At 41.9% G+C, this 26,233-nt stretch overlaps 1 protein-coding gene across 12 annotated transcripts in view; it reads right to left on the reverse strand.

Annotated features, from left to right (window-relative positions):
• Positions 1-3,266: 3,266 nt before the first annotated feature.
• PRP4K (pre-mRNA processing factor kinase PRP4K) overlaps positions 3,267-26,233 on the reverse strand; it is a 44,569-nt gene continuing 21,602 nt past the window's right edge. The window contains exons 4-19 of one of the 12 annotated variants that reach the window (XM_082344573.1): positions 24,910-25,065; positions 23,495-23,576; positions 21,972-22,182; positions 18,200-18,273; positions 16,882-16,972; positions 16,023-16,170; positions 14,180-14,317; positions 13,377-13,530; positions 10,669-10,783; positions 9,959-10,110; positions 8,572-8,658; positions 7,107-7,848; positions 6,548-6,593; positions 5,945-6,029; positions 5,615-5,687; positions 3,267-5,159 (exon numbers count right to left, since the gene is read on the reverse strand). In XM_082344573.1, the coding sequence (XP_082200699.1) occupies positions 7,645-7,848; positions 8,572-8,658; positions 9,959-10,110; positions 10,669-10,783; positions 13,377-13,530; positions 14,180-14,317; positions 16,023-16,170; positions 16,882-16,972; positions 18,200-18,273; positions 21,972-22,182; positions 23,495-23,576; positions 24,910-25,065 (1,612 nt within the window). In that variant the 3' untranslated portion in view covers positions 3,267-5,159; positions 5,615-5,687; positions 5,945-6,029; positions 6,548-6,593; positions 7,107-7,644. Of the gene's footprint in view, positions 5,688-5,944; positions 7,849-8,571; positions 8,659-9,958; positions 10,111-10,668; positions 10,784-13,376; positions 13,531-14,179; positions 14,318-16,022; positions 16,171-16,881; positions 16,973-18,199; positions 18,274-21,971; positions 22,183-23,494; positions 23,577-24,909; positions 25,066-26,233 lie in introns of all 12 variants that reach the window. The other 11 variants (XM_082344582.1, XM_082344581.1, XM_082344572.1 and 8 more) reach the window with 11 other exon arrangements.

Here is a 26,233-nt window from a genome sequence, read left to right on the forward strand (position 1 = left end):
TTGAAGGAAAACGGGAAGAGGTCACTGTCCACAGAGCAGCCCAAATCTCTTGTTCATGGAATTTTTCCCGATGGCTCTTTGTTGCTGGAAGTGTTAACCTTGGTTAGATGAAGCTCAAACAGCTAAAGCTTAAGTCATTAACTGGTGAAAAAGGGAAACTATGTAATTGACACACTTTACTGTACTTAAGAATCAAGGAAACAAAAAAGTAGAGTCCTGGTTTCTCTTGGAGGCCTACGGAAACAGAATCTTTGGGAGTCGGGCCCAGGGATCCACTTTGCAGAAAAAGGCATCCCAGGTGATTTTATTGCAGGTGGTTCTTGGAACATACTTGAAAAACACTGTAAAGGGGAAAACCTGATGTAACATGCATGGATCAGAGTTTGGATATTTTGGGGGGTAGTGGGCTTTGGTTTTAGTGGATGGTTAGTGAGTTCAAATTAGTTTTTATTAAATGTTAAAAAAAACACACACTTGATAAAAACTTCAAACATTACCAAAAGGGAAAGGCTTCTTCCCACCCCCAAACTCCTCCCCCCAACTAAGGCAGTCAGTATTAAGCTTTTGTATATCATCCCCCTAAATAAGATGGAATATTTGAATTAGGGATGGGTGAGATGAATTAAAGTACAATTGAAATAAATGTTGAAGAGGCAACTTGTTTGAAACAAGAGGTAGCTTGTTTCCTCTATTCTATCATTAGGAAAAGAACAAGGCTCAAATAGTATTTAGAGGCAGGGGTCAGAGTATGCTTAGCTTTTAGGTTAATTTCAAAGAACATTCTGGAACCTCATCAACAGCAATAACAAATAAACTTAGTTGTTCAGGATCCCTTATTATAATAGACTTTAACCTAAATCCCATATAATTAGTGTCGTTAGCCAAATGGTATAACATCCCGTTCACAGATTGTAATACAGACATGGACTTGTACTTTCACTCAGTTCCAACCTGCAGTGACCTTCCTCGTTTCCTCCACCAGCTAGCTCTCTTTACTCTTGCCTACAATTCTGAATCCTGAACCTTACGTACCAGCCCTTTGTATCCATTCTCATTTCTTCCCTCTTTACGTGTTTCGATTTTTAGCCCCTCACCTTTAGATCTGGAATGATCTAATTTTTACTTGTAAACCCTTCAGGAAGGGACATGCATTTTGTCCACTGCTGCAGCCCGGTCACTGCCTGGCAGGTGGTAGACACCCTTTAAGGTGTTTGACTGGAGTGGACTTCTCCCATCACAGAGGCTTGTGACGTTCGCACAGCAGCTGCGAGCACTCGCTCCCAGGCTCCGCCACTAACAGCCCCAACTCCTCAGGCAGGTTCCCTAACCTCTCTGTTCTTCACTTACCCAATTTGTAAAGCGAGTAGGATACCTTTTATCTCATATAATCACGTGAGATCAACTGAATGAAGTGCCTGGCAAATTCAGGCACGTTATCAGGGAGAGTAGGAAGGGCACAGGAGGGCAGTGGCTGGAGTGGGCTGCCCCGGCACTGGACTGTCACCGGATGTGACAGCTCACGATAGACCGTGTCCCACCTCTCGGGAGGCACGAGCCGGGCACCGGGGACGCGGTGTGGAGTAAGGCACGTACACCCTGGCTTCCGGAGCGGGCGCGGGGGACGGGGCGCAGGAGGCGTGGAGGAGCGTCTGCCGGGGGCTCCGTGAGAATCCTGCACTGAAGGATTTCATCTCTTGGAGTGAGGGGTGCGGGAACACGGATTCTGGGCTTTAATGTCTTAGAGGTGGGTAACGGCAAATTTCTTATTGGGGACATAACCAGACTGTTTTATTTAGGATGCCATTGGACCTAAAAAAAAAAAAAAAAATTAAAAAGAAAAGAACTGAAACACCTACTGGATAGTTTTCGGTTAACAGTCCCAAATTGCTCTAAATGTAGTTATGTAAAAACTGTGAGCAGCATTGCTGACTTCAGTTATGAGGCAAAGGGACTAGTAATTATGTAACATGTCACGAGCACGTGGTTAAAGCAGAGTCGCTGGGATTCTCTTTCCGGTGCTTAAACCGAGTCCCTAGAACGAGGCACCGCGTAGAACAATGGGGGAAAACAGGCAACACATACAAACGGGTGAGGAGAAAAACTCACCACGGAGGGGGGTTGACGTGTAGTTATCAACAAATTCAAGACATTTTGCTATTTCCCAGACCTGTTGGAAGTCAACTTCTACCGCTGTTTTTGAAGAAACATTTGGCAAAGTCTGTAACAGACACGTACAAAGTAATCCTGCTCAGGAAATTCTAGTTTAATCTGGCTTTTCGGCTTGCTCGCGGAGTCCCACATTTAGCCCTCCAGCACTGACACTTTTTCTTGGCTCCTTTTCGGGTCTTAACTGAGGTAGAGTCTGAGTTTCTCATCCGTAAAAGAAAGCCCATGATGAAGGTTGTCATCAACCTAAATCCACCCTACATACTACTTCCCCTAATAAAAACAGGATCTCATGACCCCTGCCCATCACTTTGGATAGATGACTACGTAGCCCTTAGCCCTGTAACAGGCCGAACAGGAAACACAACCGGGGCTTTTACAAGGCTCTCCAGAGCCACTGCCACTCAGCCCATCGCTCCAACCACCACGACCTGACCAGATGGCCTGGCCGGCCACCCTGCGGCAGGGGCTCCAGCTGGGTCGGACGTGCTCTACAAAGCCAGCCTGGGCCTCTGCCCTCTGCCCTCCGCCCTCCGGTCCTGTTTTGCGTGTGCTGAAGGTTCACACGACCTCCCTGTTCCTCTTAAGTATTTCATCACTGTTCTGTTTAAAGCTGAAGACAGTTCCTTAGGAGAAAATAAAGAATGGGAAGAAGCGGACAGGGGTCCAATACTCGTCAGGCTTCCCTGCCTGCAATGAACTGACTGGTTTAAGTCATTACAGGAAGGGGTTATCCCGTTACGCGTCGTTTCTATCCCCAGGAAAACGAAGTCAAGTGTGTGTAACGGGAACGGGAACACAACACCCTCTGGCGTGTGTTCTGGGCTTAGCTGCTTGCCGGCAGTTTCCAGGCTGCAGGTTCCGAGGGGCAGATCCGGCTCGCTCGGCGGGACCTCCTCCCCACCCTCCCCTTCGTGCGCCTCGCAGAGCCTGTTGGACGTCTTCCGAGAGCCTTCCCTAACCTGGCGGTTCCCAGTCATATCTGAGCACAGAACACTTTGCAAAGCACACCTATGAAGATCAGGTTAAGAAACAGTGTTTCTGACTTAAAGCTACATGTAAGATACCAAACTCGAGCAATGAAAACTTAGGAGGCAGTATGGTAACAAGAGGCACATTTTATTACATTTTCCTAGTAAGTCAACTGGGAACATTGCTGCTGAAATGCAAGTTACAATTCAAATGACACTGGGAATAATTAGGATACATGTCAAGTATTTTCAGAGATGAGCTTCCATATCTTGATCACTAAATGGAAAGATTCTTCAGAAGAACAGTCCCTTACCCTACACATAGGAGAAGAAAAATTAAAGATACCATGATGATATCTATCAAAATAACTGGAAAGCATTTTAAAAGTCAATTTAGTGTACATTAATTGACAAGTAAAACACATGAATTTGTAGTGAGCATTTCTATAAGGACGTTTCGTCTCAGAAAAGAATGATAAAATTCACGTTAAATATATGCCTAAACTAGGATTCTATGAAAAAGAAAACACTTTATGAAGCCCAACTTCTGACAGTGTCATGATAACTAACATAAAGTAACTGCGCATTTGACATCTGGCTTCTTTCCTATCTCGACATTTCAAAGGGGATTCCCTCAACTGCTCGGGCTGAATCTGAAGACACGTGATTCCCGGCCCAGAGATTCTCCCTCTCCCCGGCCAGCTGGAGACGCCCAGGTGAGGGGAGGGGGAAGAATGCAGAAAGGGGCAAACCTGGGAACTGTGCGCCTCACTGCCTCCACCACGTACCCACAACACTATGACTGTAAAAATGTCCTGAGTATTTGTTTTAGTCAGGAAAAGAAAGGGGTAATTATAATGGCAAAAAAAATTTTTTTTTAAACACAACATTATTTTGAGAAAAAGTAGAGTGGAATGAAGCAGGCACTGGGGAACGCAGACAGAAACAGGACGCTGTTAGTAAGGACTGGAAAGTGAGGGTGAACGCAGATGCTGGGAGGGTCTTGAAGTTTATGACAAGACACCCCCTTCAAAACCCCAACGTTCCAGCCTAGTTTCTGATAACCTTTGAGAACAGGTCTACCCAGAGAACGGCGTCTAAAATGCGTAAGCTCAACTACTCCCCCAACCACAGAGAGAACTACGCCATCTTTGTGGGTTACGTCCTAGGACTTACGGAGCCTGAAGTCTCACAATCACTTGGCACCATTTTTGCCATAAAGTGAAATACAGCAAAACCTTCGTGAGAGAAACTACACAGCAACTGACTGCGCGTCTGCGGAGGACTGTTCGTGCCCTGGGCCCACCTAGCAGAGGGCTTGCAGAGCTCCACGTCTCTCTGCCTTAGAACACTACAGACTCCAATACAATTACGTGTGTGTGGATAAACACTGCTTACAGGGTTCCTTTCAAGTAGATAAATCAAGGAACGCTGAGTTCGGGAATTTCAAAGATCGACAGAACGTGCCCTCGCATTTCCCTTAAGAAGGAACGCTGGCAGTGCTCTGGATATCTGGTCTATTTCAAGCCCGTGACCGCGGCACTGGCTGAACGCAGACACTGAGGGTGAGCCGGAGAAGAGGGCGTCCCAGGAGCTGAGCAGTGCTCGTAGGGTTCCTTTCTACCCTTGTGCATCAGCCAAGGAGACGTGACACCTAATGTGGAAGACTACACCGTCAGATGGATGCTCTTTTGGTGGCTACTGCTTTTCTAATAATCCTTAGGGACCAATTTTGACAACCACGTGTGATGCGGAATCTCACCATCCACGTGGCCAACATCGCTAGATCTGACCCCTATTCTCATCCTAGGGGAGGGAAGTGGGGGAGAGGCAGGAAGCATGATAAAGCGAAAACTTTACAATGAACACAGGAGCACCACAGTAACGCACCCCAAATCATAATGCTGAAAACTAAAAAACCAGACAAAAATTAAATGGAGGATTCTTTTTTTTTTTAATCTTTTATAGGACAGAAACCTTAGCTCATGTCTTCCGCTGTCATCATCTTCCACTGAGCTGCACCTAAAACACAAAGAACAAGTAACAAGCAACTTTGTTTTTTAAAGAACACGTAACAGTTTTGAAGGCATAAGATGAACTGTCTCTAGTGGAAGTTAACTTACTTAAATAAGTATATAAAATGAAGCCATGAAAATCACCAGAAACATACAAACGTTAACTATCAATATTTTGAGTGAAAAAAACTAGGAAAGACTTGACTATGCAGCATATTATCACCAAAGTAAACAGTGGTGGGAAAATCACTACCCGTTTCATTCAGGTAGGAAGGCTGCACCTGTGACGCCTTGTTTACAGGGCGTCACCACCTGAGGATGAGCACCACCTGGTCAAATTTACGTCAGTTTACGTCTAAACCACGAGGAGACGGGGGTACAGAGTCAAAGCTGGCCTATCGTATCATCTATCACCTTCCTGGCTGTAGTTCATTTCATGCCTTTAAATGGAGCAAAACCCACCAGAAGAATGCTGCTACTCTGATTTTCCATTCTTGAATGCACCAAAATGTGCATGCTTGTTGTAATTAGGTGCCTGGGTGAATAAAAAAATCCCATTTACAATTTTAAAATATTATTTAAACCCCTAAAATCTGATTATTTTCCACATTCCTCAGGGAGACAAGCATTAATTTTACCACCCAAACAGAAAAGATGACATACATTTCTGAAAATTCTCTGCTATCACGTTAAAAAATACTAATTTCTTCGTGTTGCAAAACCAAACCGATTTACATGATTTTGTTTTAAATTGTTGCTAAATGTTTATCTACACATGCTGTCAGAAATAACCTTGTTAAGAAGGTGAAGCTGGTGTCTCAGCAAATCAGACCCCTTGGAGAAGGCGGTGAGTGGCCTGTGCCCCGTTTTCCTTTTTCTCTTTCCGCACCATCAGAAGGAAAAGTGAGAAAATAGCAGAAACATTAGTTAAATCCTGAATTATACCCCATAACCTACAGGAATTACCTCACTACACTGAAAGCTGACACTACTGGTAGAATTTTTTGATGAAATAATTAGGATCCTAATTATTAATAAAATGATAAACTTCTGGGTAGGTTTACATCTTTAACAAATAATTCTTTCAGTTAAAGACTTAAAGGAAGAAACGCAAGGTTGCTTTTAACTCTATATCGTTTATCTGACTTACCAGCACTGAAGACAAAAACTTTTAAAAATGGCTACAAATGCCTTGTTCACAAAAGACTTTATTACCTAGTGATGCATACTGAGAACATACAGAAATCTGCATGGTCCACGTCACATGCAGTAGAACAATCTTCACTTTACAATAAGTGAGTGTCAACTGTTTTATGCAATAGACAACACTTTAAAGTCACATTCTTAAAGAAAAGCTTCATTTACAAAAGAAATAAAAGGTAAAGAAGCAATTACCGCTTTTAAAAAGCAGCTGCTTTGTTCAAGAGTGGAAGGTTTATGCCTGTATTGAAAGACAACATGATCACAAATAATGAAAACAATGAACAAATGAAAAACACTTTTACCATAAAGCAGTACACTTTCAAAATGACATACAAATAGTTAAAAATTTCATTATGTTGTCTATCTAATTTTTAAATATGAGGACTTCCAGAATTAGGCCTCAACATTTGTTATTAGTAAATGAAAACTACGCATTGTTTCTATGTCACTAGGAACTGTACTTAACAAAATGTATATAAAGTCTATAGCAAGTTGATTTAAAAAAAATTAAAGTTAATAAGAAACAGTACACTGAAGGCGCTCTATCCATCAAGCGCATACTCTTCAAATTTTAAATGTGATGAACAGAACAGAAATTGTAACTATGCCACAGTTGCAATGCCAAAAAATAAAACAAGATCAGTTATCACACATGCAGGGAATTCTGCCACAACGCTAATATCCCTCATTTGTCAATTGTTCCAATAAAATAACATCTTAAAACACCGGTGATGTTGATGGTTTAGCTTACCTTCAGTGTACTGAATGTTGTACACAGCCTGCTTTAAAAGAGGAGGCCATCCCTGCAGGCAGGCTCAAGAAGGAACAGACCCCTTTCGGCACTGACTACACCCAGGGCATGCTGCCGAGGCCTGCACGCACACACCTAGGAAAACGTGAATATAAACAGCATTTACGCTGGCCATTTTATCTGAAGACCAAAATGAAGCCAAGTTTGCTAAAAATAAATCGACCACCCAGTATTACTACTCATTTGCTAACAGGTGCTTCTGTCTTCTACGAGAACTGCAACCGTTTACATTAGCACTGTAACGCTGTGCAGTCTTGGCAACTGAAACATTTCTACAGTGAAATTCCACATAAGACACAAAACAGATGAACTAGCATTTCTAAAAGAAATATCACCCTTGGTGTTAATTCAAATATATCATGCTTCCTCAAATTTGCTGGAGAAATATTTATAAGTTTATATACATTAATAAACTGCTGTGAAATTTCTTCAGTCTTTGTATTTAATTACTCAAACCCTTGGAGCGTCTTCATCTCGTTTAAATCTTCTCCTGGATGAAGGCGTGCTGCAGGGCCTGGTTGATGCTAATCCGTTTAGCTGGGTCCAACATTAGGATCTGGTCCAACAAGTCCTTCAGCTGGTGCACTTTTTTACGCTGGTCTTCAGGAAGTCGCTGGCACCCAATCAAGTCAGCCAACAGGTCCTTAGTTGGATTAATGGTGCTCATGACAGTAACTTTCTCCTACAAATAATTTTTTAAATGTGTATCTCTAAATAAATTACTAAACACATATAACCTAAAAAACTTGAATGAACAAGGTCAACCCCAAGTTAGCCATGATAGTTTAAACATCATTCTGTAATTTAATTTTATAAACAGATCAGAATGACAACAGAAAGGAATTCTATGAGAATTCCAAACCATAGTTAAGTAATGAAGGTCGGGATGGTGTGTGAACAAAGGCATGGAGGTCTCGAACACGCAGCATGCCCGCTGGCCCACTGCCAGGTGCGGAATGGTGGGGTCCACGCCGCCGCGAGGACGGGGAACCGCTGAGGACGGGGAACCGCTGAGGACGGCAGTCTTTCTGAGGAGTTAAATACATTATCTTATAGGTAAGAGGGCGCCAAGGAAGAATTTTTAAGCAGGGAGAGTAACACGATCAGATTTGTTTTTAAAAAGATCACTCTGGCGGCAGTACGTAAGCTGGATGGGAAGCCAGACCAAGAAAGTGACCCAAGGAGAGAGAAAAGGGCCTAAATACGATAAAAAATAAACTCATTATACTAGGCAAACATTTTAAAATCTTTTCCATAACCTGACGTGTCTTATTCAGGAATTGGCCAACAGCAACAGGAATTATTTTTAGTGTTTTAAAATACTCGCATCTCCTAGAACCACCCAGCACGCAATCCGTTAACAATAAGATAATCATCTAATGTAGCACACCTAAAGGACACTTACCCTCTCTGTTACTTTATCAACTTCTATGTACATGAAGTTGAGGTTTTGATCAAAATGTTGGTCTTTAAATACGCCTTTCCGAATCATCTGGCAATAAAACAGAACAGTTGGATTTTGAGCTCTTAGACAACATCGGTAGCCTGGTCTACCGATGACCCGATACACAAGTCACACAAGTGTTCCTGTTTAGTCTCTCTGGGTTTGCTTCCTTGAGAATGATCTCCGATTCCTTGTTCTCGAGAGAATAACACCTTCGGAAAAGCTCATACAAATGCTGTACCTAAGACTACTTAACAACATGAAATTATATTTTCCCGGGCAGTGACTAAGACCAATTACAATAAATATCATGTTGTGCTTTCACTATTCAAAACTGAAGACTAATAAGCAAAGACTTACACCAGTGGTTCCTGGGAAAAATATTACACAATTGGGGCCTTCTCTCTTGGCAGTTAAGAAACCTAATGACATTGAAAAAATTATGTTCTAACAGCCCTAAAGTGATAGCAGGTCAGGCCTCGTTAAAACAAGTACCGACATAGCTAATTTCTGTGTATCTCAGTCTAAACGAGTCCAACATAACAGAATTTGGACAGAACTTAAAATACATAATGGCTTCTGACCTATAGGGAGAAAAATCTGTAAATCTCTCAGAAAGTCAGCACATAAGCTGAAATCATAAAAGCCTAAGATACGGTCTTTAGACATTTTTATAAATGCCTATAAAATTCTTGATTTGTGTTAATCAAACAAATATTACAGCTCAAGCATTAAGAGTGAGTTTCAGGTTAAAAAGATGTCATTTTCCGTGAGTTTTCTCGGTACCTTCTTCCTCTCCCAAGCAGCTTCCAACCTCTATAAACGGACTGCCGCCAAGTCCCCCTCTCGTTCTCTGATGACTGAGTCCTTCCTCCGCCACCTGCCTACCTGGACCTGCATCTTTCCTCACTGCAGCTGTTACCAATAAAGGCGTGCTCCCAGGAGCCCTGCTGCTGCTGTGCCCATCACTGAACGACAACCAGTGGAACAAGGGAAGGACAGAGATGTGAAAACAGTCGCGTGTATCCTCTCTCCCTCAATTCCAATTCTACCTTAAACTATAGGCCCTACACTTCTGCTTAATTCAGGAGAGTGAAGAAAAGCACAAAGACAGACTTTAGACAAGAAAAGGAAAATGGGGATCCTCTTATTCTCTCTTGATAGCTCTTGGCTGATTAGAACCACTAATTTAAACACCAGAAGTGAGAAAGAGCTAAGGAATCAGAGTAGCCATGTACCTGCCTCTCAGAAACTGTTTTATAACCACTAGAGATGAGTGTCAGCAACCCACGAATCTATCGGAAGGTACCACTAAGACCTTGGAAACAAGCTCACACTAACATCCTACCTTATTTGGCATCTTTCCTTTGAGATCCATGGCGAGCTTCAACATATGGTTATTGGTTTTGCCAGGAAATAAAATCTTTCCAGTATAGAGTTCATACAAGGTGCAGCCTACGGACCACATATCTATACCATAGTCATAGCTTTTACCTATAACTGAAAACATAATACAAGTTTTAACACATGATGATAAAAACAATCAACTACTGTTTACTTCCATTAACAGGGGCATCAATGTAGCTCGGACTATGTAACCACAATCTGAGTACCTCACTTCCGCATTAGTTACAGATTCTTTCCCACTAATTCTTAATCGGGACTCTTAAAAACCTTAAAAAAATGAGGGCGTGGGGAAGGAACTGAAGGGGCAGAAGAAGGTGTGTATCTCTTCTATCTTTTCATTTCGCCTTTGGTGGAGGGGCTAACCAGGCTCAGCCAAGGCAAAAGAAGGGGAAAAACACAGGTCCCAGACAATGCACAAATGTGACAGTCAGACCCTGCGGAAGTAAGAGCAGTCTCCCGAAGCCGAGGGCTTTCCACACCTGCCGCAACTACGGTCATCCCACCTGAGGAGGATGAACTGGCTAGGGTTCCCTTCCTCGTGAGTGACTCAAGCAGCTGCTGCAGTGCGACGGAGAACAGAGCTTAGACAGTCAACATGCTGCTCCCACTGCACACGGCGGCCCAGGTCCAAGAGCGTCGGAAGAAACTTACTGATTTCAGGAGCGCGATAAAATCTACTGACAAGGTAAGGCGTTATGTCATTATCCGCAACATGTGAAGCCGACCCGAAGTCGCAGAGCTTTAAAATAGTTTTTGATTCATTAACCTGCAAAACATTTTATAATTGAAGTTTAACTCACGCCAGGAGAAATTAAGACACATGATCAGATAAAAAAAACTGGCTCTGAGAAGTTATTCCCAATACTGAGAACAAAGTCACTCACTTGAAAATTCCTTTTCTAATTATTTTATAATTCAATTTCCTAATTATGAAGAATTAAGAGCTCTCAAATATTTGATCATAAATTAGTAAAAGAACTTTCTTCAGTGAGGAAATAAGAGATAATACCAAGTCAGTTGAACCAAAGCTATTTAGAAAAGGGTGGAATAGTAACAGAAAGCATTGAAGCAAAGCATCTTCTAAAAACCCCCAGGAAACCCGAACCAATCAAGTTACTGCCTAAAGGAACACGAAGACTGTCACTGAGAAGAAATCAGACTTAGATTAACTTACAACTGACTTAAGTTAACTTTCATTTGCCAGAAAATTACGATGGCAATGAAAGCAGAATGATTCAGATTAAATTTGGACAAAAAGAGAATAAAAACATTCTTCATCCGAAGCTGCTAGACCATCCCAAATTTAGCACTCACTTCGAGTCTAAAAAATATTAAATCCCTTAAATGTAAAGAAAGTATTAGTCAGGAAGATGTTAAATATATTTGGCAAGACGGATAAACACGAACACTGTATTAGTCATTTGTCTCTTTTCTCCTTTGTAAATACTCCCACATACACAGTGACAGTGACATCTGCTGAGAGGCTGGAGGTGCTCCCACGGCTGCTGCCACTCACGAGGCAGAAGCGTGTTCGGGATTAACAAGTGAGGATAATTCACATTCCAGAGCCCCTTCCCCCCTTCAAAAGAGACACACACAAATTCCGAGCTGGGACTTGAACTTGGCCTACTGTTCCCACCCCAAAGAAACATTAACACTTTAAATAAGCAGCCCCGGGCAGTCTCTCCTGGGATATCATAACGCCTGGTCAGCGCTACAGACTGGTCCACTACAGACCACATCCACGGAAGTAAGATAATACAGGAAAAGTACTTTTAAAGTTTTTAAATATAAACTGCATTCAGCCACTTAAGGGTGCAGCTGCAGTAAGCGGAGAAAAGCCCGGGGCCACTTTAAAATCCGAGTCTGTCGGGGGAACGCTCGGGCTGGGTGAAATGCCCTCAGCAGCAGCGACCCACACTCGGACACTTCCCTCCACTCGCCCGCGGGGAACGCGCACTTCTGCCGGACTGACGGCTGAAATCCTGGGCTAAAAGCTTTGGATTTTCATTGACAAACAGCACCACGTGGCTGCAGGTGTCTGTTTGTTCCGTTCTCAGGAAGAAGGGCAAACTATCTGAAATCCACGTGAAAACCTATACTAGTTTAGCACTAACTCAAAGGAAAATGAAGCTCTAAAAACAAGAGCTTCTAAGATGCTAACAAATGTCTTATTACTTAACCTCCACGGTGGTTACACAGATGTTCAGTGCGTAATTACCTTTACCTTATACATAGTTTATACGTTCTTTGATATGGATGGTGTATTTCACAATTCAAAAAAGAGAAAGAAAAATTGAGGTAAAAATCAACGATGCAGTGGACTCCGCAAGCCTACAACCCGTACTGTATCTACCAGTTCACTGAAATTACTCAGCCACTCTAACCTCAGGTGACGTGAGAGATGCAGTACCTTCCTTTTACTCAGACCAAACGTACAAAATGGAACGCCTCATTAATGTGGTGGTCTGGAAGGAGATATTTTAAGATATTAAAAAAGAAGAGAAAGGGAAATCTGAACTAAGAGCTAAGTTACTGACAAGGAGTCCAAAACAAACTTTAACGGGATCGTATCTTTCTTAAAACATGTGGAACATGTTATGGGCAGACGAGCTAGAATCCCCCAGCTGTGAACACGCCCCCGACTCTGACAGCACGACAGAGAAAGGGCTGGGGAGGGAAGGGGCACGCACACGCCAATCACTCCACTGTGATGAGATGTGTTTCTAAGTTTCAAAAACATAAACACTGGGAAATCTGCATCTACCACACCAGAAGGCACGAGCTAGGAGAGGTCAAGACTGGGAAAGGCTCCTTTCCATACAAGGCCCAAGAACAACCGAGCTTTCCTGGGTATGGCCGCCAGAAGCCACAGCTTCTAAAGCATAAAGAATAAATGAAAAAGAATTATTCCTGGACAACCTAAACTCAACCCCATGCATCTACTTCAGAGAGGGTAACTCCCTTAAATGTCCCTCGCTCTGCTCTGTCAGTCTATAAAACTAGAGAACAAAGGACTGTGAACACTCCTTATTTCAAAACAGCAACACTGCAGCATTTTTCTAGGTACCCGAGGAAGCCCATCGTTACTACATCAAAGCATTCTTGGGGTCTGTGTGCACTCATCAAATCCATCAGTCAACAGGAAAAAACTGGGACAGCAGCCTACCTCCTCTCTCTTCATACTTTACTATAAAATTTCATGGCCCAATTTCTAGAAGAGTAAAAACTGGTAAAGTCATTTGTAATGGGTAATACACTGAATTATTCTTCAAAGACGTCACTTCTAGAACACAGTGGTAATCACATTATAGTAGAAGTTACATGGATGTACAAGGCAGTCTGATCGTTTGACTTACCAAGATATTGTCTGGCTTGATATCTGCATGGAGGATATTGCATCTTTTAAGGAGTTTTAGTGCCAAGAACAACTGCTGACTATAGGATCGTACAGCCTTAATATGAAGGCCAACATCCTTACCATATTTTTTTAACACCTCTCGTAAATTCATACTTTTAGGAAAGAAAAAAACAAATAAAATTAGGGGTTAAAATGCAAAATGGAAATTAAGAAAGGCAAAACCATTTTCAAGCATAAAGTAAAATCAAGTTCAAAGCATGAATTACAATGAAAACACTCTGTTCAAGAACCCCCTCCCACAGCCCAAACGTTTGATAAGTTATCCTACACTGAAATGAGAGCGCATGAAACTGTGTGTACACAACACAGTTTTCAAAATGAAGAGAAGGGAAGGTATGCAGTGCTAAAATTCCTACGGATTTGGAATTGGGCTTCCGCTCGAAAGCGTAAACATGAAGCCAGTTTTGAAGATGGACGTCATATTCCTACTCCACTATTCCCATTTCTTTTCACTATGGCTTAATCCTTTCTTGAAGTATTTAATTTTCAGAGAACTCTCTGCTGAGCTGAAGGCCACACGAGGTGAGTGTGTGACACACAGTACACAGCCAATCACTGTTTACACATTAACAACTGTCAAGAAGCTAGCTCTTCACCAATAATTAAAAAACAAAACCCAGAGCCAACTGGAAAAAACACATCAAATACCCAGAAAATTTATCACGGCACTTATCTGAACTGAGGTTGGCAAAGGTAAAGAAGCTGAGTTTTCAGGGTAATGTACAAGTTTTGACACTGTACCTCAGAGGCTCAAACACGAGGCAGAGATGCTGTTTGTGATAAAAGTGTCTGAAGAGTCGCAAACAATGAAATTTGTCATCAGGATCAGCATCGTTCAGTTTTTTCAAGAATTCTAATTCTTTTAAACCAGTTTTTTGCCTGAAATGAAAAAGAAAATTAGGTCAAAATTGGATACATCAAGAATTTAGGAAAACTATACAAACAATAAATGCTGGAGAGGGTGTGGAGAAAAGGGAACCCTCTTGCACTGTTGGTGGGAATGTAAATTGATACAGCCATTACGGAAAACAGTATGGAGGCTCCTTAAAAAACTAAAAATAGAGCCTACCATATGACCCAGCAATCCCAATACTGGGCATATACCCTGAGAAAAGCATAATTCAAAAGGACACATGCACTCCAATGTTCAATGCAGCACTATTTACAACAGCCAGGTCATGGAAGCAACCTAAATGTCCAGTGACAGATGAATGGATACAGAAGATGTGGCACATATATACAATAGAGCATTACTCAGCCATAAAAAGAAACGAAATTGAGTTATTTGTAGAGACGTGGATGGACCCAGAGACTGTCATACAGAGTGAAGCAAGTCAGAAAGAGAAAAACAAATATCATATGTTAACGCATATATGTGGAATCTAGAAAAATGGTACAGATGAACTGGTTTGCAAGGCAGAAATAGAGACACAGATATAGAAAACAAATGTATGGACGCCGGGGGGGTGGGGGGGTTGGATGAACTGGGAGATTGGTATTGACATATATGCCCTACTATGTATAAAACAGGTAACTAAAACTAATAAGAACCTGCTGTATAGCACAGGGAACTCCACTTCGCTGTACAGTAGAAACTAACACAGCATTGTAAAACAACTACACCCCAATTAAAAAAAAAAAGAATTTAGGAAAACTAAATAATATGTATTTATTTAGTGATGTGTTTAGTCTGTTTTTTTTTTTTAAGTACTAACAATAGAACTGTTGAGGAACACAAGTCTCTATATCATTCACACAATACTTTACTCTTAGCCAAATACTGTTTTCATGGAGTTAATTTCCAAAATAATCAATGAACAAAACAGAAACATCGAGGAATAAACCCACCTTGCTTGAACGGAAATCAATCTTGCACATTTTATCTCAAGATGTCTTGATGCAAATATTATCCTCTGAAATTCTAGTTATAATCTGTCAATAGGCTACATTTTAAAATTAGTGTCTATAATACAGAAGTTGGGGACTTCCATCAAACAAACTTTCTAAGCCTAGGCAACCTAAGACTTCAGTATAAACCTAAACACTTCTTTCTTGTGTTTCCAAACCAGTACCAAGTTGACTTTAATGCCAGCTCAGTGTGTGGCATAGATTATGCGTTAAAGCACATGGGTATGGCAGTTACCTCCTTGCTCATAAAGAGAGGAGGCAACAGACAAAGATACAAATAATTCCCAGAACTATCTGATTTCACACCTTTTGCAGGCCACCATATGCTCAGTGACAGCTAATCAATCTGACCTTTTGATTTCTCACCTTTCGTCTTGAGTTTAAGCTATTCACAGCAAAGGATGGTCGTAAGACAAGCGGTAGATGGAAGGAGTCTGAGCTGACATCAGTGCACAAAGCAAGTGCTGAAATGCACTGAAATGAATTAAATACAATCAGCCGACGGTTCTAGTGCCTCACACAGAACAACATGTGACTATAAACTAAATACCCAGAGCTGCTCTGTCATTTTATAAGCCCAATACCTGTCCTACACAGATTGTGGTCACTATTTAAAAACAGGCTTATTTGTGAACACCCGTGCTGGTGAAGGTTTTGTTCTGTCTCCTGAACTTACATGAGCTCGTTGTTCCTAATGATCTTCACGGCCACCTCCTGGTTGGCCCTCGCATTGTCCCTGGCTCGGACCACGTTACTGAACACGCCTTGACCCGTGTAGCCATACACGTTATAACGCTTATCCAGGACTTCACCTATGTTCACACCTAAAAAGGTAAGCTAAAAGATTAGAATTCTGACCATAATAGATTACTGAACAAAACTGTGAGATACATCATAAAAGTCGAAAAGTAGGATACACAGTGCAGTCACTTAAAAACTGTGTCAAATCTCTGCTGTGTACTTGGCTTCCTGGACACCACGGAGACTCAAGGCCTCGCGCCCATCGTGACCCTCCTGCGTAATGTGGTTCAAGTTGCCGGCTGCCAACCACTGCAGGAAGACTTTCTGCTCTCCTAGCAACCGCTGACGACCCTAACACTGAGGGGGGAAGAGCTGTGCTCCCTGCAGGGTTTCTGTCTGTGGTCTGCGTGACTGGCGCCCCTTCCCTCTGGAGGAGGATCTCACGGCCGAAAATAACTTTGAATAGATTTAAGCCGCACATCAAGTCTTCACCTCACTTCAATTTGTGATGCTTCTGGGCTGTAACACAGGTTCATGAAGCTGCTAGATGTGCCACACTTTTGAAGTGACGGCACTGTGATGTGACTTTCAGAGTCCTCCCAAGTGTGAAGGCATTAGACCACATACTTTTACAAGATGTTACAATGAACTCTAAAATTAATAAGAACTGTATTGAAAAAGAATAGATACATGTATAACTGAGTCACTCCGCCATACACCTGAAACTATCACATTGTTAACAACTATACTCCAACAGAAAATAAAAAGTTAAAAAAAAAGAACTGTGAACTTACGATAATAGCCTTCTGCATCAGTCCAGTTATCCCTGAGGTTGGGATTCTCTTTGAAATCTTTCCCAATGCCAGCAGCCCGCAGACGCGCACTCTGAAATTAAGGCAGCAACATGAGCTATTTAGCCACCAAACAGGCAGACATTTAAAGCACTTCCTTTAAAAGAAAAACAGGCAAAACCAGCTAAAATTTGGTAACATTTTATGCCAACTTAAATAAACTCTTACTATGACTTATGTAAATGCAACATAGCAGAAACATGATTATCTAAGTCTCTTGTATCACAATAATGCTCAAGAAAAAAAGTAACAAGTTATCTTCACATTTCTTTTCCTGCCCTAGTCACGTAACACCCCCTCCCTGTCTCCTCCCATCTATGGATGGAATGTCACTGGCTGTGCTAGAGGATGAGGTTAAGAACATCTGGTCCTTCTGAAGAGTCTTCACTGCACATCACTCCCATCACTCTCCATGATACCCAGAAAGCCCTTCAACATCACCCAGGTGGATGATGGGTGCCAATACTTTAACTGGCTCAAAATCATTTCACCCTTTCTTAACCCATCTTTTTTGCGTGTTCCTGTGGCAGCACACCACACACGGGACACGTTACTTAAGCCGATCACCGGTGTCTTCAGGGTCCTGGACATTATTGCTTATCCTAGTCTATTTTTAATCTCCCTGTTATATGTTTATCTCCCCCACCTCCCTTCATCAAAGCCTCTGTATTTCTCATGTTCTTTTAAATTTATGATGGAAATGGTCTGCTACTTTTGAGACCATTTTTCAAGAAAATCTTTTCAAGAAAAACCACTGATAAAATGGCTAAAGGTACAAAATTTCTTATTCCACTCCTTATAACATTTCCAATTCTTCCATGACTGCTATTAGGCTCCAAATCCTTAAGTTCCCAATCGCCTACAATGTAGAGGCCCAAAGTGGACTCTAGGCCTGAAAATTACTGACATCACCTCGTCTCCCCTAACTACAGCACACATACACAGAGGCTTGTAAATCCAAGAAGCAAGTTGTTTAAAAAGAAAATAACTACACATTTAAGTCATTTGGTATTTAACTTTTATGAAGCCCTCAGATTGTTCTGCTGTACTTGTTTTAAAATTTGATTTAATTTCAGACAGAGAAAAGTTGCCAACTAGTATAAAGAGATTCTAGATACACTTCACCCAGACTGTCCAAACGTTAGCATTAATTTGCTTTATCCTTCTTTCTCTCTCTATATGTATATACCACTGAAATACATATTTGTTATATACCATTTTTTGATTAACAGTTGTGTTTTTATGACTTAAAATTACTCACGTCAAAATACGCAGCAAACATATCATCAGATTCTGTAAACATATCGGGTGCCAAAAGCTTCTTCTGAGATGAACCTTAATGGAAATTAGCATTAATATTTGAAAAATGAAGAGATACAAATTGAAACACAAATAATAAATCAATGGAAAATCACTAACAGCAATTCAAACTTTTTTTTCCTCTTGCACATCCGTTTTTCACCAATACCCAACTTAAAATCACTTTGTAACACTAAGACATATAAAGCTATCCACTTTTTACTGAGAATGCACTTCAGAAAGTTGAAAGACTTAATATCGATACTTCCACTAACGTTGAATTAATATGCTAATAACTAAGCAACGATTAGGTATTACAAGGGAAGCTCCTCTCTAAACTGCAATTTCTCTCAGAAGGTTAGCACCCCGCACTATGAATACAGATCTACGTATTTCTCTCCTAAAACGCCTAATAACCCCATTAAAACACTGGGCAAAAGAATAAATGTAAGGAGCTCCTAGAAAAAAAGAATGCAAGGGCTTTAATCATATGAACACATGCCTGATCTCATACGCCCATCTCAAACGCAAATTAAAATCACAATGAAATACCATCCTATGAGACTGGCTAAAAATCTAAAAGTATGACAACATTCTGTTAACAAGGCCCTGGATAAAAAGCCCTCAGACATTGCTTGTGGGATGGCAAAACTGTACAACCTTTACAGGGGGGAATTTGGAAGTATACAGCAAAATGACATATTCATTCAGACCCAGCAATCCCACTTCTAAGAAACCATTCCAAAGACACAGTAACAAGCAGAAAAAAACGACTTAATGCACAACGCTATTATAATTAATGCTCCAATCAACAGCCAAACATCTACCATTAGAAGACTAACTGAATAAACTGGCGCACTCATCACACTGGAGTAATATGCAGCTGTGAAAAGGAATGAAGGTCACTTCATACAGAGGAGTATAATTTTTTGTGTGCATGTGTAGATAGAATATAAACACATGCACATATGAAAGATGTTTTAATGATTTTTTAAAAACCCAAAATATTCCTAAAAATCAAAAGCAAATGAAAATAAGCCTAAACCAAATCAAACTGGTGATATAACTGTACAGAGGAGAACTACTTCAAAAAACTTTAAAACAAACACAGGTTTGTATACATCTTGAAATATAACCTAAGGACAAAACCATTACATTTTCAAACTGCATTCAGTACATTTAATACTGACAATCGCAGTGATAACTCTGCGTATGAAAGTTTCAAAATAACCTAAGTAACTGTGTTTATTAGGAACCAAGTTTTTCTACTGTAAAAGAGAGAAATACAAAGTCAAGAAAGTTAATAAAAACCCTGTAATCTCGAATTTGAATTGGCAAATCAGTATGAACTCCTCCTTTCCAAAAATGTATGCATTTCCTAGTTTGGTCCACTGAAAAGGCCCATCAGTAACGGGCATCCCTAAGTGCCCTGTAGTCTCCAAGCGGCATTTCCTACTAAGTGGAACCAAGGATCCCTGCAACAATAACTGATTCTGCTCTGGGGCAAGATGCACACAAGGTGAGCCTATGATGTCTTACTGCCTTGAACAGGAGTCAGCAAACTACAGACTGGGCCGAATTTGCCCCTTGCTTGTTCCTGTATGGCCCTGACACGTGAACACCACGTGAACTTCAGCCCATCCAGTGTTTTGGGAACGTGGCCATGCTCATCCAGCTGTGCTGGCCCAGCCGCTCTGCACGAGAGCAGAGCTCAGCAGTTGGACCAGAGAAAAAAGTCTAAAATAATTACAAAAGCCTAAAATATTGGATATTTTACAGAAAGCCCCTGTCCTAGAAAGTAAAACAGCCATGTTAAATAAATACTGCAGGGTTTGCCTCAAAAAGACACCAGAAACCCATTTAAAAGGGGCTCCCTGGGGCTTCCCTGGTGGTGCAGTGGTTGAGAATCCGCCTGCCAATGCAGGGGACACGGGTTCGAGCCCTGGTCTGGGAAGATCCCACATGCCGTGGAGCGACTAGGCCCATGAGCCACAACTACTGAGCCTGCGCGTCTGGAGTCTGTGCTCCGCAACGGGAGAGGCCACGATAGTGAGAGGCCCGCGCACCATGATGAAGAGTGGCCCCCACCTGCCACAACTAGAGAAAGCCCTTGCACAGAATCGAAGACCCAACACAGCCATAAATAAATAATTAATTAATTTAAAAAAAAAAAAAAAGGGGGGGCTCCCTGGGCTTCCCTGGTGGCGCAGTGGTTGAGAATCCGCCTGCCAATGCAGGGGACACGGGTTCGAGCCCTGGTCTGGGAAGATCCCACATGCCGTGGAGCGACTAGGCCCGTGAGCCACACTTGCTGAGCCTGCGCGTCTGGAGCCTGTGCTCCGCAACAAGAGAGGCCGCGATAGTGAGAGGCCCGTGCACCGCGATGAAGAGTGGCCCCCGCTCGCCGGAACTAGAGAAAGCCCTCGCACATAAACAAAGACCCAACACAGCCAAAAATAAATATGAAAATAAGTTAAAAAAAAAAAAAGACCTAAAGAAGAAATACATGGCGAATATCTTTCTTCTCTTTAGTTCCTAAATTCATTTATTTAAAAAAAAAAAAAAAAAAAAAAAAAAAAAGGGGGGCTCCCTCCTCGGGTGAAGAGAGAACAATCTAAGCTTCAAAAAGAAAAATGGCAGCAGTGGATCCAAACACAAGAGCATAATGACACCAAATAATAAAAACCCAACAAAAAAACCAAAATTTCACTGGTCACCTCTGGAGGTTGCTCAGGCACCAACTCTATGCTATGCTAAAAACTGGTCAATAAGTGAAAATAATCAAGTATTTAACCTGCCTTTCCTATACGAACTATATTGTGGGGTAACCAAAGAATGGAAACCTCCTCTTTTATAAAATTAGAGCTAATAATTCAAAAGTAATGATAGAGATTTTAAAAATCACCACTTTGGAAACCCTGCTGCCCCCAATGAAATAACGGATCTAAACAGGGACCATCAACAGCCGCTAAAAGCGTGAGGCGGACACCTGAACAGAAACTTCAGTGGAGTATCTTACCTAACACACCACCTCAGTGCCAGTAAAAACAGGACAGCCACACCACACCGCACGTGCCGCCAGATGTGATGTAAGAGTACATACCACCAGTTAATGAAGCATTCTTGCCAAAAAAATTAAACCGACACCTATTCAAGTCTCTAACACTACTAGTTTTCAAGAAATACGGAGGAGAGAGGAAATAAATAATACAAGAATGTGGCCAGACAAAATCAGAGTAGAAAAGTTCACAGGACACAGGCCCTAGCACCTTCACAAGTAAAGGGGGCGTCGGGGGGCGGGGGACAGACCACACCACAGTGAGAAAACTATTAAAAAAGAGACTTCAGAGATGTATACCCCAAACATAACGTGTATCTTATTTGGATTCTGACTCAAACCAACTTTAGACATCAGATATCTAAAAATTATCAATTTTATCAAATGTAAGTAATGTTTTTTAAAAGGTCCTTATCTAGCAGATACAAACTGAAGTATTCCCAGATGAAATCAAATCATGGCTGGGATTTGCCTGAAAATAGCCTAGCAAGCCAAACCAAAGGTGGTGAACACGCATGTGGGGCTCAGGGCGACACTCAGGTCATGCTTATAGCTTTCCTAGTCCCCCTCCCGTCCCCATCCCGTCCCCATCCCCAAATAACCTCTCTCCTTATGAAGTAACAGGGGTGCAAATTCAGAGAAAAGCATGGTCGAAACAAAACTGTAACTGACTCACCATTATTCTGTTCGACTGTCATGAGATTATGCTTGGCTTTGACTGAGGCCTCAAACGTATCAACATTCTCCCGTTCATACTCCTTGACGTCGGCAGCTACCCTTTCCAGAATGTCCTCAGGAGAGGGAGAGCGGGTGCGAGTGCTGCTCTGGGGGCTGCTGGGCTCAGACGGCACGGACATGTTGCTGTCCTCAGCAAGGTATTTGTACTTCTGCGGTAACGACACAGAGTATTACTGTCACAACATCTGGTGCTAAGAGGGCCTGAACTGAAAAGTTAAGTGTCAAGGAATGCTAAAAAAGTTTTAAAGGTATTGAAGTCTTAACTGAATTAGATCCACAATCCCTTATATGTAATTCCAAATCCACAAAACTGAACGCTTTCCTATGTCTGGTGCACATTCATGAGGCAGCAAGACCTGCGCTGCAGAGACGTGGCGCTCTGAGCGGTCTGAGCTTCCCCAGCGTGAACGTGACGCGCCTCGCTCACTGCAAAACTCTCCTAGGGGCTGATAATGGGGTGCTGTGCTAGACCCCACTGTTGGGGCAAAGGAACATACATATATGCACCACATTACCTTTCTAAAATTCACATATTTCTGAGTTCTGAAGCACATCTGGCCCCAAAGGTTGGAGATAAGGGATTGTGGACCTGGGTAAGAACAAAAAAAGATTCAACCAAGTCTTTAGGGATATCAGTTTAATACCAGTTTCATCAGTGCCCCACAAAGGTAAGTTTCCTATGGAATTCTAGTTATGCCCTACATACTCAGGTGATTCAAATTCCTTCCCTCACTCTGAAATGCTGTGGTTGCCCTCTCTGTTTACCCAAGCTGCTACGACTGTCCTTTCCTTGTCTGCTGTCCTCCTAACAGCACCCAAGCATGTTTCATATCTTCCAGAATTCTTCCTCTCAGCTCCATCACTCACCCCCATCACATGATGGTGACAGAAGGCGCTTTACAGGGACCACCATCCTCCAAGGTTGGAGTGGCCAGGCCTCATCTCAGGATGGCAGGGGGAACCGGCAGCCTTCCCAGGCAGCTCATCTTACCATTAGGCCTGAGTCTGACACCCTTTCCCACCCAATCCCTGCATCGCTCGGCTCTCAAGGAGTCTTACAATTATTGAGATGTTCCATTTAAACATTCACATCTGCATTAGAAAATGTGCCATTTTATAAGGCATTAAAAAATCTTTTCCACATATTAACAGGTTATTTATAAATTTGTGCTAAAGGAAATTCCTCCTATTTATACTCACTTATGAGGGTTTTCTTGTTCATCAACTTAAAAAAAAAAAAAAAGAAAGCAAACTCCAAATTTTGTCTTATAAAAGAGGTTTATATCAGAATCCCATGTATAACAAAAAAGATTAACTATTTCAATTTTATTAAGGAGCCACCTTCCTTTCAAGACCTATTCAATTGCTACTACTGTCACTGCATTGTCAAGGTAAAAATCCTTAATTTTGTTAAAATAGTGGTGAAGGAGTGTTGATCAAAATGTTACTGAAACCATGTACCTGAACAATGGCCTGCCTTTGTATTCTTCTCTGTTCTATCAAGGCTTCTTCATCTTCCTCCTCAACATCAAAGTCTTCAAGGCTTAGAAAAAATTACACACACATCCGTGTAATTAACTTCAAACATAGAGACTCCAAAAGCATTACGTTTATACATTTAAAGAAATAAAAGCTGGAAAATGTAGGTCATCAGTACATTTGAGCAAAAATCTTAAGGCACCCCACTCTATCCTTGCTTTTAAACTATCCTGGTTTGGAATCCTGGCAAGTAATTTAACCTTCTATGTCTCATTTTTCTCCTCACCTGTTTCACAGCACAGAGACTGGGAACAAAAGAAAGATGCCTAAGTTTAAAAGTCATCACTAGCTGTGCCCTGTAGTAAAGTCATTTCACCTCTGCAGCCCTTGTTCTCACACCTATACAACAAGAGGGGGGCTGGGACACACTAGTAAACTGCTACCTTTTCTGGGTCACAGAAGCCTTTGAAAGCTATAGATCCTTTCCCCACCACAAATGCACAGGTAGACATTTGCATACAATCTGAAGGGAAAGTGGCTCTGCCTCCCAACACTGCCCCCGACCGGTTCAGATGGTACCCCCAGAGAACCCCGCCCTCTTCATGATCCCTCCCAGCGCAGCCTTTTCTACGACCTGCTGGACGTTCGCTGCAGAGGTGTAAGCGACCTGCACTCTGAAGGTACCAGGTCCACGCAGGACACTTTCCCTCCACTCAACTTCCTCATCTCCCAGCTCCAACCAGGGCTCCTCAGCGCAAGCGTTGCTAACGTTAGGACAGCGCTGTGTGCTGGCGCGTAGCCCATGCACTGCGGGGTGCAGAACAGTGTCCCTGGCCTCCCGCTACTAGGTGACAATAAACAGGTCTTCAGACATCGCCAAAGCGTCCCGGGGAGGCAAATCTCCCCCCGCTGAGAACCACTGCTCTAAATTCGTCTCATTTATTTTTGAGATGTGCCATTTAGACAACGAAGTTTGCATTAAAAAAAATTTCCCCACTATTTTATTAGGCACTGAATATTTCTGCATTTTTCACACTGTAACAGGCATAGCAAGTGTGTATCGTTTACACAAAATGGAAAGTCTAAACTTAGTATAAAAATCCCCCCACCAAAACTGGTAACTGAGATTGGCAGGATACCTCTATGGTTCCTAATGAAAATATAGAAGGAAAGGCTCGTGATAAAGTGACGGCCCATATTCACTCCAGCCAAACCAAAATTCAGACAACCATGACCTCTGTCACATAACCTAAAAAACCTGCACAGAAGATGAACTTAAATTCAGGGTCAAATTAATGGATTTGCTTAAAATATTCAGATGGAAATTAAAGATTTCCAAGTCACACAGTGTTTCTCTGATTTGGAAAAAGGAAATTATAGGAAAGTTCCGTTCTTACTTATCATCAGATGAAGATTCCTGCTCAACTTTCATTCCTTCAGAAAGACTTCCTTTAAATTTATCTTCCTTTACTTTGCTTCTGCTCCTACGTCTACGACCACCCCGTGACCGAGACCGCCTTCTCAGGCGTGATCTGCTCCTTCGACCTCTGTCCCTGTTTGAGGAGAAGACAAATTTTAAAGGTCAATTAAAGTTGAGGAGGCTGTGAGTTTGCTGGGCGTAGGGGTAGTACAGGGACTCTCTGTACCTTTCAAAAGCTCAGCTCTGTTGTGAATCCAAAAGTGTTCTAAAAGTCAAATCTTTAAAAACAGTTAGTTAAAATTTTAAAACAAAATTAACATACCATCAGTAAGATTCAGATACCCAGCCTAACTGATGACAACTAAACCATAGCTACTCTTCTTACCAACTACAAAGGGGTGCGAGGGAACTGTCGGGGCAATGGGAACACTCTGTACCTCGATGATGGCAGCTGAGCGACCACACATCTGTCGAAACTCACAACTTTACAACAAAAAGGGTGAATTTTACTTTATGTAAATAATGTCTCAATAAACTTGATTTTTTAAAAGATCACTGCTGAATAAAGTACGGGAAAGACAAAGGTGACAGAAATTCTAAGTCTAATTGATATGGCCCTCAGACATTGTTATAAATACCCTGTTAACCAAACAGAAAGTGACATCAGAGTTCAAGTATGAAGGTGGAAGTTTGTGTCAGAAAGTGCTGTGGGACTCCCAAAAGAAAAGGCTGTGAGTCTACAAAGGGCTGGTAAACTCTGTTCATGTCACATCTGACCATGTTTATCTCAGATTTCTTCGGAAACCTTACTAAAACAACATTAAAGGGAACAATGACAAAATAAAACCTTCAGTCAAAGACAATGTGAAGAGATGTGACAACAGATACCAATAAAAGCTTGAAACATGCAAACTGGACAGAAAAGTAGTAGCAGATCAAATCTAAATCTTAGTCCAACAGGGACATACAAGGTAAATAAGAAACAAGTCAGTGCCTGCCACAAAGCCCCAGAAAGCCTCAAGATCTGGAGATACCGTATCCTCTGAAGGATGGAGTACGAGGGAAAAGCTAAAGAGAATTGGTTGAAATCCTTTAGGAACAGCTTGACTTGGTATATTCTCCTTTCTGACTCAGTGGAGAATGCCACCAGCCGCCCCTCCCCACACTACCGCAGGAAACCTAATATTCACTTTACAGAGAGGTAGTGGTGGTTGTGAAAACTGGCCCACGGTACCGGAGGGCACTGCACTGGGAAGAGAAGGGTTAAGGGGGGACCCACACTATTTAGGACCGGAACTCTA

This window comes from Balaenoptera borealis (assembly GCF_965194805.1).
Source record: "Balaenoptera borealis genome assembly, chromosome: 12".
Taxonomy (NCBI): domain Eukaryota; kingdom Metazoa; phylum Chordata; class Mammalia; order Artiodactyla; family Balaenopteridae; genus Balaenoptera; species Balaenoptera borealis.